Source organism: Anastrepha obliqua, chromosome 3, assembly GCF_027943255.1.
Source record: "Anastrepha obliqua isolate idAnaObli1 chromosome 3, idAnaObli1_1.0, whole genome shotgun sequence".
Classification (NCBI taxonomy): Eukaryota; Metazoa; Arthropoda; class Insecta; order Diptera; family Tephritidae; genus Anastrepha; species Anastrepha obliqua.
The window spans coordinates 73818458-73833615 of NC_072894.1; the positions used below are offsets into that span (position 1 = coordinate 73818458).

At 34.9% G+C, this 15158-nt stretch overlaps 1 protein-coding gene across 6 annotated transcripts in view; it reads right to left on the reverse strand.

Annotated features, from left to right (window-relative positions):
* The window catches only part of LOC129242568 (protein boule), a 61149-nt gene that overhangs the window by 19804 nt on the left and 26187 nt on the right, over positions 1–15158 (reverse strand). For all 6 annotated transcript variants that reach the window (XM_054879293.1, XM_054879294.1, XM_054879289.1 and 3 more), the window contains 2 exons: positions 3749–4282; positions 1281–1434 (listed from right to left, as the gene is read on the reverse strand). In XM_054879293.1, the coding sequence (XP_054735268.1) occupies positions 1281–1434; positions 3749–3864 (270 nt within the window). In that variant the 5' untranslated portion in view covers positions 3865–4282. The remainder of the gene's footprint in view (positions 1–1280; positions 1435–3748; positions 4283–15158) is intronic.

A 15158-nucleotide genomic window follows, 5' to 3' on the forward strand; every position in this document is an offset into this window, starting at 1 on the left:
ATTGCTAAAATTTACTTATGTAAAATCGCTTTATATTGAATTTCAATTTTGATCCAGGCAAATGCAGAACTGGATTGCTATGTGTGCATGAAATTTTTATAATGTGAAAATGTTGAACAAAGTTTTATTTGCAAACTAAATTAAAAAAAAAATTGTGATTTAAATAATTTTATATTCAAAATATTATTTTTTAATAGAACAAACTGCTGCAGCGTGGGTGATTATTTATTTAAATAGTAGCTTAACTTGAGTACATTAATTGAATAAAAAGTCAATTTCAAAACAAACTCAACAAACAGAATTATCTATTTTTGTTTTCTTCCCTGAGCATTGAGCACAGACGTTCTTAGAAGTGTAGAAGCTGTAGTAGTTTTTAATATTTAAACAGTGGTGGCGGTGGTAGTAGGTAGTAGTGGCACTAGTAGCAGAATGTTGTTGTAAATATCATTACGTTTATCTTTACATATTACATTTATGTGTATGTATATGCAGTTTGTCATTACTGATATCAAAAATCGGTCACACGTTGTAACGAAGTAGAAGCATTCCTTCAAAGGCATAATCGTTATGATCGCCAAAGAGCCGCAGCAGCACCAGCACCCTATTTCGCTTGCGTTTCATACAAGTGCATACATAATATTTTGCTGCTCACGAATCTTTCTTTTTTTGACAGCTTTAAGTGCGTTGCTTAACGACTAAGCAGCGTAACGGAATATTTAACATTCGTTAGACACGCATCGAAGCAAGCAAATCTGTTCGAAGGGATGCTTTCAAATGCATTTCTTTTTTTTATTGTCTTGTGAATTAACTTTTGTTTCATTTCGTTTACCTCGCACAAAATCTGTGCACAAACAGTCAAATGAATTTGCACAATTGGGCAAGACCACCACAATCAAACGCAAAGATGTACCGCCTTATTATTTTCATCATGAATATGCCTAAATAAGATGAAAGTATATAATCATAAAAATAAATACTGAATTAATACTTAAATTGTTTTAAGACTTTTTGGCAATTTTGCTATCGAAACAAATAACAATTTAGGCCCTACAAAATGTTTAATAATTTATAGTGAGAATTAGAAACTTGCATCGATACTCATATAGAACAGAAAATATGGAATTAATCTTAGATTTAGTTTCAATATTAAAATTTACTTTGATTCGAAAGTGTTTCGTTTTCAAATGAATGACAAACCTATAATATCAAAGCGGTAAAAGGCACATTACGAAATAACTTATTTTTATAGAATACAGCCTGCAATTAAGCAGTCTACTTACATCCGTCTGTAGCCTTTGAGCCTCCTGTTCTGTCTCGAAAGTGACGAAACCATAGCCCTTGCTAACTCCAGCACGATCGACGATAATCTTTGTAGACTTTACATTGCCGTAGGCGGAAAATACACGGCATAAATCCGACTCCGTTGTGTCCCCACTATTTTAATGAGAATTTCATTAGACAGATATTTTGGTTGACCCAAATGAAAAGCATATCTAATATAAGGGGTTAGAGGTAGTCAGAATTAAAAAAAAAAATGTATTTGTTTTTTTTTTATTTTCTTTTCTAATTTTAATATTGTGTGAATCCGACAAATACTTTTCGAGGTGATCAACAATTAGCAAAGGACGCTCGGGCGCTCCGGAGCGATAGCAAAACTTTAAATGCGTTTTTCTCAAAACTATGTTTTTTGAACTGGTGATCACTGTAACTTAAAAAACGCTTGGTAGATTTCAATAAAATGTATACTGCTTTTGAAAAATATAAAAAACTCCTGCCTGATCCAAGGATTTTTTTTAATTTCGATTTTTTTTTACAATTAGTTGTCGGTTTTTTTCGAAAATCTGAAAAATATTTCTTGAGGCCGCCATATTGTTAATTTAAAAAAAAAAAGCTTCGATCAGGCACAAGATTATCTATTAATAAAACTAATTTCTCTTGTCCGATTGATTTTACATGATTATCCAAGGATTTGTGATGATCACCGCAACGGACTTCTGGAGAAACGGGCTCCACAGAAACAGCGATAACTTTTACAAATATAAATTTTTTTTTTGACATTTTGCTAAAGTCTAGTCGAAACATGATGTATTAATGCTATGTGTAAAATAAAGCAATTGACTAACAAAAAAAATTATTGAAAATCATCATTTTTTCGGGCCTCTGACTACCCCTAACCTCATAAGTGAAATACTACTGTGTCCAAAAAATAAGGTGACATTTGATTTTAAACTGCGCGCTTTGAAGGATTAGGAGAATTCTTTTTTTTTTTAGGTTGGTAGTACTGTGAGTGACATCTATGTCAAATTTCATGTGAAATATTCATTTACTGTTTGAGATACGCGTCGTTTTGTGAGCTGCTAAAAGTGAGTTTCTCGTTTTTTGCAATGTCGAAATTTGTTGAGCAAAGAATTTGCATTAAATTTTGTTTGCGGAATCAATTTTCGGATACGTTGAGGATGGTGCAGAAAGCCTTTGGTGATGAGGCTATGTCTAAAAAAAATGTTTACAAGTGGTATAGTGAGTTCCAAGCCGGTCGTGAACGTGTCGAAGACGAAGAGCGTCCTGGGCGACCATCAACCTCAACTGACGAAGCTCACGTCCAACAAATCAAAGATTTGGTGTTGAAAAACCGTCGATTAACGATTAGAGACCTTGCTGATGATGTTGGCATATCGAAAGGCTCAGTCAATACCATTTTGAAGGATGTTTTGGGCCTCAAGCGCGTCAAATCTCGACTGGTACCGAAAACATTGAATTTTTTGGACTCGTAATTCGTGATCATTTCATCAAAAACTCAACCCATATCGTTCCGCAACCACCGTATTCACCTGATCTGGCACCGTGCGACTTCTGGCTGTTCAGCAGGCTCAAAAGACCGCTCCGGGGACACCGTTTTGACACGATAGAGGAGATTCAAGCCGCAACGAAGACGGAACTGAAGGCCATCCCGGAAAGTGACTACAACCAGTGTTTCGAAAATTGGAAAAAACGTTGGCATAAGTGCATTGTGTCGGGAGGGGATTACTTTGAAGGGGATGAAATTGATTTGGAAGAATAAATAAAGAATTTTCAAAATAAATACAATGTCACCTTATTTTTTGGACACAGTAGTATATAGCATTTTGAAATTAAATTACACTATTTCCAAATTTGCAGTCGCCGAATGGGTTGGCGTGTGACTACCATTCGGTAGTGCCCGGCCAAACCCCCAACAAAGCGTGTAAGCGACAATTATATATATAAATATATATTTCCAAATCCAATTTTTACTAACTTAATCCCCTAAGCTGAACCCTATGGAGAAAACATTTTTTAAGTTAGAGTCCCATGTCCTATCATTATTAAGTTATATAACTGCTGAGTATAATATTGTTAGTGTAATTGAAGAAAGTATCGCACAAGTTAGCCTAATTAGCAAAATTATGTTATTAAAGCGATTTTACAAATTCCTCAAGCAGCGAGCGGAGAAACTCTTCATTAATTTCATGAACCGTGATTTATGATGTATTTTTTAATGATTTTATTTTTAAATTTTGTTACTATGTATAATTTTTGTTTCACTTTTTTTTGTTATTCAAATATTTAACTTGAATAAAATTTCACTGAATTGGGAAATAGTTTAATTTAATTTGAAAAATGTTTCGCTTAATTTGAAAAGTGCTTAATTTAAAAATTGAAAATATGTAGTTGTGAGAAAGTCAAACAAGCTTCTAGTAAATATATACATATTTTTGCATGCATCGCTCACCTTATGCCGCCAACGAAAATTCTGTTTGGTATAAGCGTACCATATTTCGGTGCGGATAGGGGGGCCTCGAGTCCTGCCGTCGGCGCTGCTCCGGTCGGTGCGGCCATCTTGTGCATTGGTTGTGGTTGTATTTTAAAATTTGCGAAGGGAAGAATTTTGACGGTTTTTTATTCACTACCTCGGCCTAAGATATATCCTTTGGAGTTATGCGTAATTGCTTTCGACTTGTTTTTGCTTTTTTTTGTTTGTGTTTATTGTTCACTAATATCTAGAGTGCGACAACCAGTATAATCACTCGTAGTTTATTCTCTAAGAATTGCTTTAGTTATTTAATGATGCGCTATTTGTCCGGCTATTTTCTGCTTTAAGTACGTGGGCCAAGTAAGGCTTTTGCTTTCGGTGCTTGAGTATTCGCTCTCTTTACTTGCAATGCTCGTAATTTCTTTATTAGAGCGTAAATATTCTGGGTTATTGTTAAGCCAGTTTTTATCAATTAACACCTCGATGTATCGATGATCTCCTTTATTACAAATTCTGAAATACACAAATAAAAAATTAGCTTTTGTATGTTGTATGCCAGAAAAAAATTTTTTCTCGCACGTCAATCTGCTCGTATTTTTTTTTTTTTTGTATGTGGGGGTGGGAAAGAGTGAAAATTGAATTAAAAGTGTGTCACAATTAAAAAAGTAAACCTATTGGGTTTGATAGAAACCAATAGTACTTTTCCAATTTCGATACAAAATAGTACGAAAAATACGAGGAAAAGGAAAAGAAAGGAAAGCGAATGTAAAAACCCTATAAAAAAACGTGTTTTTGGGTGTTTTTACCTCTGCTTTTCTTAAAAATCCGACATGCTAAAGACTTCAACCTATACTCAAATTAAAGCTTGAACCTTGAACTGCACTATTATGCAAGCAAAAAAATCCCATTTGGAATAAAAAGGGGTTTATCATTTAAGGTTCAATGATTACGGTCGAATTGAAAATTATTAAATTACATTAAACTAAGCTAAGAAAAATCCACCTTATAAGCGTCTCATCTTGCCGGTCCTATTGTATGGCGCTGAAGCTTGGACAACGATAACATCTAATCAGGCGCTGCTTAGAGTGTTCGAGAGCTGCGTTAGATTTTTGAGCCTCCTTTGCGTTCAAACGATTAGGTGGACGGCTTGGCTTCACTTGTTATGTCCAATTGGCGCCGGTTAGCACGAGAAATAAATGACTCAGGCGGTTTGTTAAACTTGGCAAAAAATCGTTTAAGCGGTTATTCAAAATTCAAAATAGTGAATGCAAAATGGTGGACAAAAGTTAAAAAATTTTAGCCAAGCTCCTGCAAATCACCACTGAGGTTTTTATTGAAAGGCTCTGAGTATTTTTATCTTCCGATTTCAGAAAAAAAACAGTGGTGTGTTTACCACTACTTTTCTTAAAAAGCTAACGTGCTTAAAATGTTAGCCTATACTTAAATCAAAGCTTGTGGTAAGCCCATTCCATTCAAAAATGTTTTTTTTTTTCGGTTGTTTGATAGATTTTAAAACATGTTTTTGGGTATTTCTACCTCTACTTTTCTCAAAATTATGCCCCATTACGGGCATTTGTGAACACTAACTCTATTCGGCGTACAAAACTACATCGGAAATATAAAAACATTTATAAATAAAAAAAAACATTTAGACTTGTGTAATTATATTGCGAAGGAAACAACCTTGACTTGCTTAGGTCGAATTGCTTCTGTACATTGTAGGGTGCCTTTTTTATATCGTCTCCGGCGAGGAAACAATTTAGTTTTGCTGAAAATCTTTTTCATGGAAGAAATCCAGGGTTCCAGGGCTTATGAAACCATACAACCGCATATGTATTTTATTTAATTTTGAGCGAATATTTTTTAAATTTAAGATTTCTTCCATATTTTTCCATATGTTCTGGCTGAAGCGAATTAGCGATGGTAAAAAAATGAACTCTCCCTCTAAGCAAAGCAATCGTAGAGACTGATATGACATGATTGCCTCATCGTGCATTTATAACATAACTTAATTTCTTATAAGGAATTACTTTTAATGCTTTGAAATATTTTTCTAGTATGAAACGTCCAAGACACATTTATTAAAGGTGGTGACACTAGACCAACAACAATATTTTGTACGTTTGATTGGCAAGGAAAAGTATAGGTATGATAGAAAACAAAGAATAAATTCGCCTTGTTTCACTCTGGGCTGACAACCACATGGACACGGCGAAAAAAAAAACAAAACAAGTCAGCTGAATTACCAACACCACCTTTAATAGATTCGCCTTGGAAACGACGGAAAATATGTTCAAGCGAAAAAAGGACGAAAAACGAAAAATCATATTGGCCGGACTATAAATGCCATATTTCTCGACAGTCGCTTCTAAGTTATCGGAATAACTTGACATTAAATCCGGTCAAGGACTGTCGCTTCAGCAAGATTTCCCAAAAATGTATCGGAATTTTTTATGATGTTACTATAACAACGCCATGGTTGTCCGTTTGTCGAAAGAGAAAATTTCCATTCACCTTGAAAAGCCTATAACGAAAAGAACAATTGCATTTCAATTGGCCGAGATTAGACTTATGGATTGACTCGCAAGAAACCATTAATTACAACAAGGCCAAACAGAATTTACCCGAGAGCCCATCTTATGGACTTAAAGCAAGCAGTGATATATTTTATTCAGCGATGAAACAAAGAGAAATAGAGTGCGACCAAATGATAGGAAGTACTTAAGTTCGCCGCATGAAGTTCGCAAATGAACAGCATTCGATCCAAAGTTCGTCTCATCAATAGTAAAGCACAGAGGTAGTTCAACAATGGTTTCGCGCTGCTTTTCATGGCACGGTGTGGTACCAATTTATCAGATTGAAGATAATATAGAGTAAGGTAATATGGATACTTTCTCTATTCGATCACTGTGTTTGATTGTGCAAGGCACTATGCGCCCACCAGAGGCGCTATAGCAAATAATAATTATTATTAATTATCAAGTGCTGACCTAAACCCAATCGACCATCTGTGGAATGTCGTGAAAAATTAATTTGGTACACATAATACTTATATAATATTACAAATTTGGATAAAGTTTATGAGCATGTAAAGGTAGTGATCAAGAAAAGCTGTCGCATTTGGAAATATGCAAATTTATGTGAGAGTAATCGCTGCAAATGCAGAGATATATCCGTCTCTGTGAATGTATGATACTTGTCACGTTTTCTTATATGGACTTAAGTTTAAAAAACTTCATTTTATCAATGCGACCCAATCAATATAATAACATATAGAACTTAACTTTAATTGTGAGCCGTATTATTATTAAATCCGTAAAGTCTTTAAGAACTACATATGTGTGGTGTTTCGCCTTTGAGCTATGTTGAAGGGCTTATTAAGCATTAACCAGGTGGTATTCGCTTGTTACTTACAAACATGAATTCACCCTATCCAGTTTAACTGGTTTGAGTGCATGAAATATTTTGAAAAACTAATACTATTTATTTTTTTTACGGCCGCCGTAGCCGAATGGGCTGGTGCGTTACTACCATTCGGAATTCACAGAGATAACGTAGGTTCGAAACTCGGTGAAACATCAAAATTAAGAAAAACATTTTTCTAATAGCGGTAGCCCCTCGGCAAGCAATGACAAAGCTCCGAGTGTATTTCTGCCATGAAAAAGCTCATCATAAAAATATCTGCCGTTCGGAGTCGGCTTGAAACTGTAGGTCCCTCCATTTGTGGAACAACATCAAGACGCACACCACAAATAGGAGGAGCTCGGCCAAACCCCCAAAACGGGTGTACGCGCCAATTATATATATATATATATATTATTTATGCAAATTAAAAAAACTAAATTTTTGGAGGTGCTTTCAAAAATTGGTCCTGCTTATGTAAATCTTAATATTTTTCCAAAATATTTTGGCGGAAATTTCAAATTAAAATAAATTTTATTAGGTATGGGAATAAATTTCCGTCCTTTCGCAGCCCTTTGCCTAAAAATTATTTACTCCATCTTTCGGGCAGCATACGGATTCCTCTGACGAAAAATTCGTGTTCTTTTGACTTAATCAATTCATTGAGCCAGTTTGCGATGCTCTCGTAAGAAGTGAACCGATTTCCAAGTGTTGACTGCACTGATCGGAACAGATGGTAATCCAAAGACGGAATGTCTGGGGAATACGGCGGGTGGGGCAAGATTTCCTAATTCATTCCTTCTAAATATTTTTGGACCGATTTAGCAACGTGTGGCCTGGCGTTGTCATGCAGCAAAATCAGTTTGTCATGCCTACCGCCCCATTCCGGCCGCTTTTCTTTGAGAGCTCGATTCAAACGCATTAGCTGCAGGTAACGCTCGCCAGTAATGGTTTCAGATGGTTTAAAGAGTTCATATTAGATGGCACCTTTCTGATCCCACCAGATGCACAACATAACATTGGAAGCATGAATTTTTTTTTTTCGCTGTCGATGGACCTGGTTCACCTGGCAGGCTCCAACATTTCTGACGCTTAGGGTTATCATAAATCAATTTTTCATCGCCAATGACGATGCGAAGCAGAAAACCTTTTCTTTTCTGGCGTTCAAGAAGCATTCACACGTCACCAAAGGTCTCTTGATATCCTTCTTCTTCAATAGATGTGGCACCCAACCGTTTACCGACGGGTGATCTTTCAACATCCAACTCTTTAGACATATCACCAAGGGTTCCACATGCGTCTTCAGCCAATAATTGTTGTAGTTGAGTATTTTCTAATTTTTTCGTGCCCCTTAGCGAGCTTTATACTCACGTCGAAATTCCACTTTGGAAGTGTCAAAACCACTCTTTACAAGTTATATTTGATGGAGCGTGATTACCGTAAATATTCATCAATATACGACACGTTTCATCTGCACTTTTCTTTAAAAGGTAATAATGAAGCATGACTTCCCGCAAATGCTGTTTTTTTTGGGGCGAACGTAGACATTTTTATCGTCAGATAAAAAAGGATCTTTACGCTTCAAATGAATGTCAACTACTGCGATCGAGACCTCATACATACACCTTCGAATCACCAGTATATTACTAGAGCGCACACAACAATAGTATCAGCAGCGACACATCTTTTACGAGGGCTATACCCAATATAATTCTGATGGAAAAAGAGTAGCGATTTCTTTTTTTTTTGTATGAAAAGTGATGCCCCCTACTGTACAGAAGTACTGAGCATTTGTTATTCAAAAACTATAATATAAAAAAATATAATAATTGAAAAAGCTCATACATTCTAAGACCTGTCACTTGTGTAGCTCAAAAGAGAAGAAAACAGAATTGAGAACAACCTAGTCATTCCTAAGTATGCACGAAGCACACCAACAATATGAATATGGCTAGCCCAAAATAAAATACAAAAATACAAATTGTCAACGAAAAGCTAAGGAAATATGCGGGTATTATCAATATATGTAAAAGTTTGTATGAATTAATACAGAAAGTTTACATACATACATACACACGTATCTAAAATAAAGGAAGAAATCAGAAAAATCTAAAGATATAGCTGGTTTGATTTTTCCTATAGACATACAAATGTGTTTGTGCCACACGTTACTCTTTGTGTTTCTGTTTTCGAAATCCATTTTTAGCCTACAAATAAAAGAAAAGTAATTATATGTACGAACTGTTTTTATATACACAGGGCCATAGTGACAGAAAAGCTTAATGTTTTGCCGATCTGCGTATGCATGTGCACGAATACCATATCTGTGTACTTTAGGAAAACCTATTTTCACTTAACACATCAAATTTTTTAAAATTTTCACCGCTACTGAAACAAATAAAAATATTACATTTTCCTGCAAAATACCATATTTTGCCCCGAAAACATCACGTGTTTACATTCGCACGTCCTAAATACATTGGTATGCTCTTTAAAATTGAACTCATAACGTATCTGCACATTATAGGCCTCTTCTATTCGCCACACCTCTGCTCCACTGACTTGACGAAAGCAACAACAAAGTTATCGAGTAAGATTCGCCGCTAGCGAGTATGGAGATACCTCATCAAACTGGTATAATTCACTATTTCACAAACACATGTAATTGCAGCTAACAAATGTTCATTTATACCGGTTCCTTCATCTATTCGCCACTTCTATCGCTTGGCGAAAAAAAGAGGCCTTATGAAGCACAAATAGCTGTCGCGTAGATCCTTTGCGTTTGATCGAACTTCTCCTTCAGTTAGCAATTCTTGTCTTGATATTGTTATACTCCCACAAATGGAGAGGCCTAAGTATAAAGGACTTACAGTTTTGTGGAGATAATTCTTTATGAGAAGCTCTTTTCATGGTATGGGGCTTTTATTGCCTGAAGGGAACATCCGCTATTAGGGAAAACTTCTTCTATGATTTGATATTTCATGGGCACAGAGAGTTTCTTGAACTCAAGCTAAACGAATGATAGTCACGCAAAAACTGACTCGGTTACGGTAGCCGCGAGGTTCAATCAATAGGTCTGTGAAAATTAGAACAGAATCTTAAATCCCAGATTTTACTTATCAAGAAGCATCTTTCTAAACAACACACCCTAATTTTATGACAATCATACAAAACCACATAAAAGCACAAAAAGTGTTATTGGGACTCTTCACAATCAATTTATTAGCTCAATTGAGCTCACCGCATTAGAAATTATAATAATATCTAGAATATGGTATTGCACAAAGTGCAAGAGCTTGAAGAGTCAACATATAGTTTCATAACACAAATCCGCACAAGTAATTGAATGAGAAAAAGTGTTCTGTAACTGTTGAGGAAAAATGAATAAATGAAATTTGAAGTAAAAGCTATTCTAAAAGTATTCGGCGAGCAAAAAAGTTCTCTTCGACCTGGATAAGTTACCGGTGGTCAAGACCTCAATCGTATTCTTTAGATCTTGTTCCCCTATGACTATTTTTTGATTCCAAACAGAAATGACTCGGATAAGATCTTTGGGTCATATAAGTGGTCGTCGATAAAATACAGACCTATTGTAGGGCAGGGGCTTCGAGAATACCTATTATTTTGAGTGTATCAAACAGTTCGCGAAATATTGGAAGAAATTAATCGAGCTTAAAGCAAAATACACATGTTAAAAACTAAAACGTTTAGTATCGCTTGTGTCATACGTACGGACAGTGATGGTCCGGTAAAATATAATATACATATTTCAATGATAATGAAAAGGAGGATTTGTGATGAATCGCTGACGCAATGTCAAACTGCTGAGCAATGGCATAGAAAATGGTCAAAAATGCTCTTAGCATTACAATCGTTTGGCTTTATTTATAAATCAATAGAAGGCAATTTATTAGAGAAACTTTTAAAAACCTGTGAAGTCGAAGAGCTTGTAAGGCAAAAATATTTATTAGACGATGACAACATCATGATCGTACAAAATGAAAAGGATGGGTTGAGGAAATGTAGTATGTAAAACAAATGAATTTTTCAAAATCTACCGAAAAATAAAAAAGTATACATCTGGTGTTTTTTAGCTAATGACAACTATCAATGGTATCAATAATGATTTGACAGCTGAAAATGACAAACTGTGTTGAAATTTCTGTGCAGTAAGGTTTGGTAAGTCGCCATGAATCGTTTAACACCAAAACAAAGCTTCCAAATTGGGGAAATTTACTTTGAAAAAAAAAGAATCTATTTCGCGAAGTTCATAGAACATTGGCGGCATCATCGGTCCTTATTTCTTTCGAAATGAGAATGAATGGCGAGGCGAGCGCTATTGAGCCATGCTATCCAAATTTTTGTTTTCAAAAATGAGTCAACTAAACATCGACGACATCTGGTTCCAACAAATTGCCTTACAGCGCGCTTAACAACCGATTTATTGCAATATTCAAGCCACCATTGACGCCATACGGCCAGATTTAATGCAAAAGTAGTCAAAAATTAGACTGATAGAATGGACTATAAAACTTGTAGTCGCGGCGGACATATGCCTAAATGCAATGTAATTATATCTCAGATTATAATACAAAATTTATTCCAACAAATTTTTTTTGTATTCTCAAGCACATAAAAATACTCGATATTATTATTCTACCCAGTTTCTACACTACCATTTTCCCCAACGAGGTTATATCTTATATAGAGATCACGCAGAAGATGTAACTCGCCAGATAATAACAAGGCCCAAGTACTAATCGTAACACCTAGTCGATAAAATGCTAAGTAGTTCACCTAAACTCCCTCCGAACTTGTTATTATTTGGAAAGAAAATTTGGTGCACACGAGTAAACGAGTCTTCCATTGTGCTATTTTTGGATAGTTAGCTGCGACATATGGTCGGAAGAATATACGTCGCAAGACATTGGATGTAGTAGACATGTATGAATGTTTCTATATGTATGTGAATTTTAGTATGTGTTCCTTTTGACATGCACACACGTACAGAATGTACAAGGTACGTATGTGCATACATATGTATGTCTGCGTTCTAAAAATTCACCTTTAGCAATTCTACAAAAACAAAAAAACAAAAATCAAAAACATTATAGTATTGCACAATATACATAGAAACATAGATGTCTCTTTCTTATACATACTATATGTATGTACATAAAAGCATTTGATTCTGGGCTTCGTTATATTTTCCAACGAGTTCCTTTCATGCGTGTCGACTATTGGGCTTGTAATTTTCTATACGAAAGTGAAAATCGTGAAACTTCAGCGACTGCATATGATCAATGATAGAAAATATTTACATACTTAAAAACGTATATCACATACACAGATTTATGTAAATATGTATTGTGTGTTGAACTACATATTTCATAGGTATTAAATTTAGCGATCAAAATGTGAAAAAAATCTCATTATCGTATGTCTGTGCATAAAATTAAATAGCCGTAGCTCCAACAGAAAACAAAAAACTATCCAAAAACGATATAAAACCATTGAACCATAAAAAGCCCTAAACAATGAATGCACTCCATTTTTAGTGAATAGCCGCAAACAATGAAATAATGGAACAATATCGTTTCTAAACGTATTTACATTAACTTTCAAAAAAAAAAAAAAAACGAGGAGCTCAATTCTAACTTTTAGAATATATGTAATTGAATATATGTATGTATGTAATTTCATATACATATATAACTACATACATACCTGCATGCTCCAAAGTATCACCATACACAGTGCGAATCGAATATCGAAACTTACAACTGGAAAATGGTTCAAATGAAAAGTGTGAAATTAATTGCGGTTATTTTTATAAAAACTTATTACAAATACTGTCGCATTCAATACGAAGCGAATTTAATTTGTTCGGCCTTGCTACAACTGACTGTGGTATCACAATGTCCATAGGAAAACCATGTGCCGTTCGGAGGCGGGATAAAACTGTTGGTCTCTCCATTTGTGGGGAAAACATCAAGAGGCACACCACAAATAGAAGAAGGAACTCGGCTAAGCTTAGATAGAATACTGACCCTTAAAATACAAGCAAACTACCCTGATCAAAAAGTTCCCGGAATATATTCAGAAAAATCAAAATTACAAGTTTATGTATTACTCAAAAATGATATTATCGCCTTCGAAGTATTCCCCATCAACTGCAACACACTTTTGTCAGCATTTGTTCCAGCTCGCGAAACATTACTGAAACTCGACTTTCGGTATAGCCATAAAAAAGCCGTCTTCGATTTTTCCATCACTTCCTTTCGGCTGTTAAAACGCGTTTCCCGTCGTGGTTTTTTGACTCGATCAAACAGAACAAAATCACAGGGAGTCACATCAAGTGAATTCGATGGATGGTATTCGTTTCGTTCTTGCTCAAATATTCACGAGTAATAATGGCACTGTGAGTCAGTGAGTTATTAAGGTACAAAATCCAAATTATTGGCGACTTGCTGCACGTAAACGACTCACAACGCCACAACGCGCCTCTACATTCCTCATACTCGAAAAACAATCGTGAATAGTTGTGTTTTTTTAGAGTATATTACTGAAACAGTTTCCCAACATCTTCAAGATTACTCATTGAACCTGCATCGTATCCTTAACGCAAAATTTAATGCAAACTCATTGTTGCAAACTCAAATCGGTTTTACAAATGTCAAGCAATGGTGATAAAATTTTGGAAGAAACGTTAATCACAGATGGCTACCTAATAAAAAAAACAGAACTGAAATCAGTTGACTCAGAGCATACCCTGGCGATTGTTTCGGGAACCTTTCAATCAAGATAATTTGGCTGTATTCAAATTTACTCATAAAAAGTAACCATAAATCCCATTAAAGGAAACTAGAAGCAATAATTAATGAAATTTAAAAATTGATGTGGTTTTCCTTTTTCAAATGGAAATCCCCTTAACTGAATTCATAAAACGCAAAACTGTCAAAGAACCTTTTTAAAAATCTTTAAATCTCCATATATGACTTAATGTGGCTCACTAAAGACATCTGGTGGAAAGCATTCAAAACTTAACCTTATTTGTACTTTTATGTTCAATAATTCCCAAAGAAAGACGTTATGTATACGAAATAACTTGACTCTAGTAATAGAATTATTGAGTAATAGAAATGGAAGACAGATTTAATTTATCAAAAAAATGTTGGCGACATGCATCAGCTTGTCCCACCAGTCACGCAAAAAGGCATAAGTTTCCTGACGTCAAATAAGACCTTATGAATTTAGGAAATTAACAATAAACACAATTTAAACATATTTTAGTATTCAAAAATAATATTTTGTGGAGAATATTCGCAAATCTTGTAAATACAAAAGGTTTAATGATTTACGAAGGACAGATAAACTACTCTGATGAATTGATGATGATGATTATGATGATTGATGAAGAAAATGGTTGGGCAACGTACAAATGCAAAAATTGATTCAGGCAATGGAAATTTTCAAAACAGAAAATCTTCAACTTTTTGAAAAATATCAATAGTTCTACCAGCATAAATTTTAAATCAGTGTTTTAATACTCCTGTGAAAGTTATATTAGTCTAAGTTTTAATGAAAAAAATTAAAATTTAAATACGCTAAATTTTGAGTGTGGCTAAAGTTTAGTACAAATATTATTCTTACTTAGCCTCGGCCTCGGCCCCTAGTGGGGCCAGCATACATTCAATATTGCATAAACATTTGGTTGTCAAGAAAATTTGTTCTCGTTGGATACCGCATAATTTGACCATTACGTGTCAATTGGTGTAAATAAATGTTGAAGAAATTCAGCCGCGATAGATCAAAGCACGTCTATGACATCATAACAGGTAATGAGTCTTGGATCTATGTGTATGAGCCGCAAGCAAAACAGCAATCGATAATATGGGTGTTCCAAGACGAACTTAATCCAATAAAAGTAGTCCGCGGAAGAAGCTCCTCAAAGCAATTCGTCGCCTGTTTTTTCGGAAAATCTGCT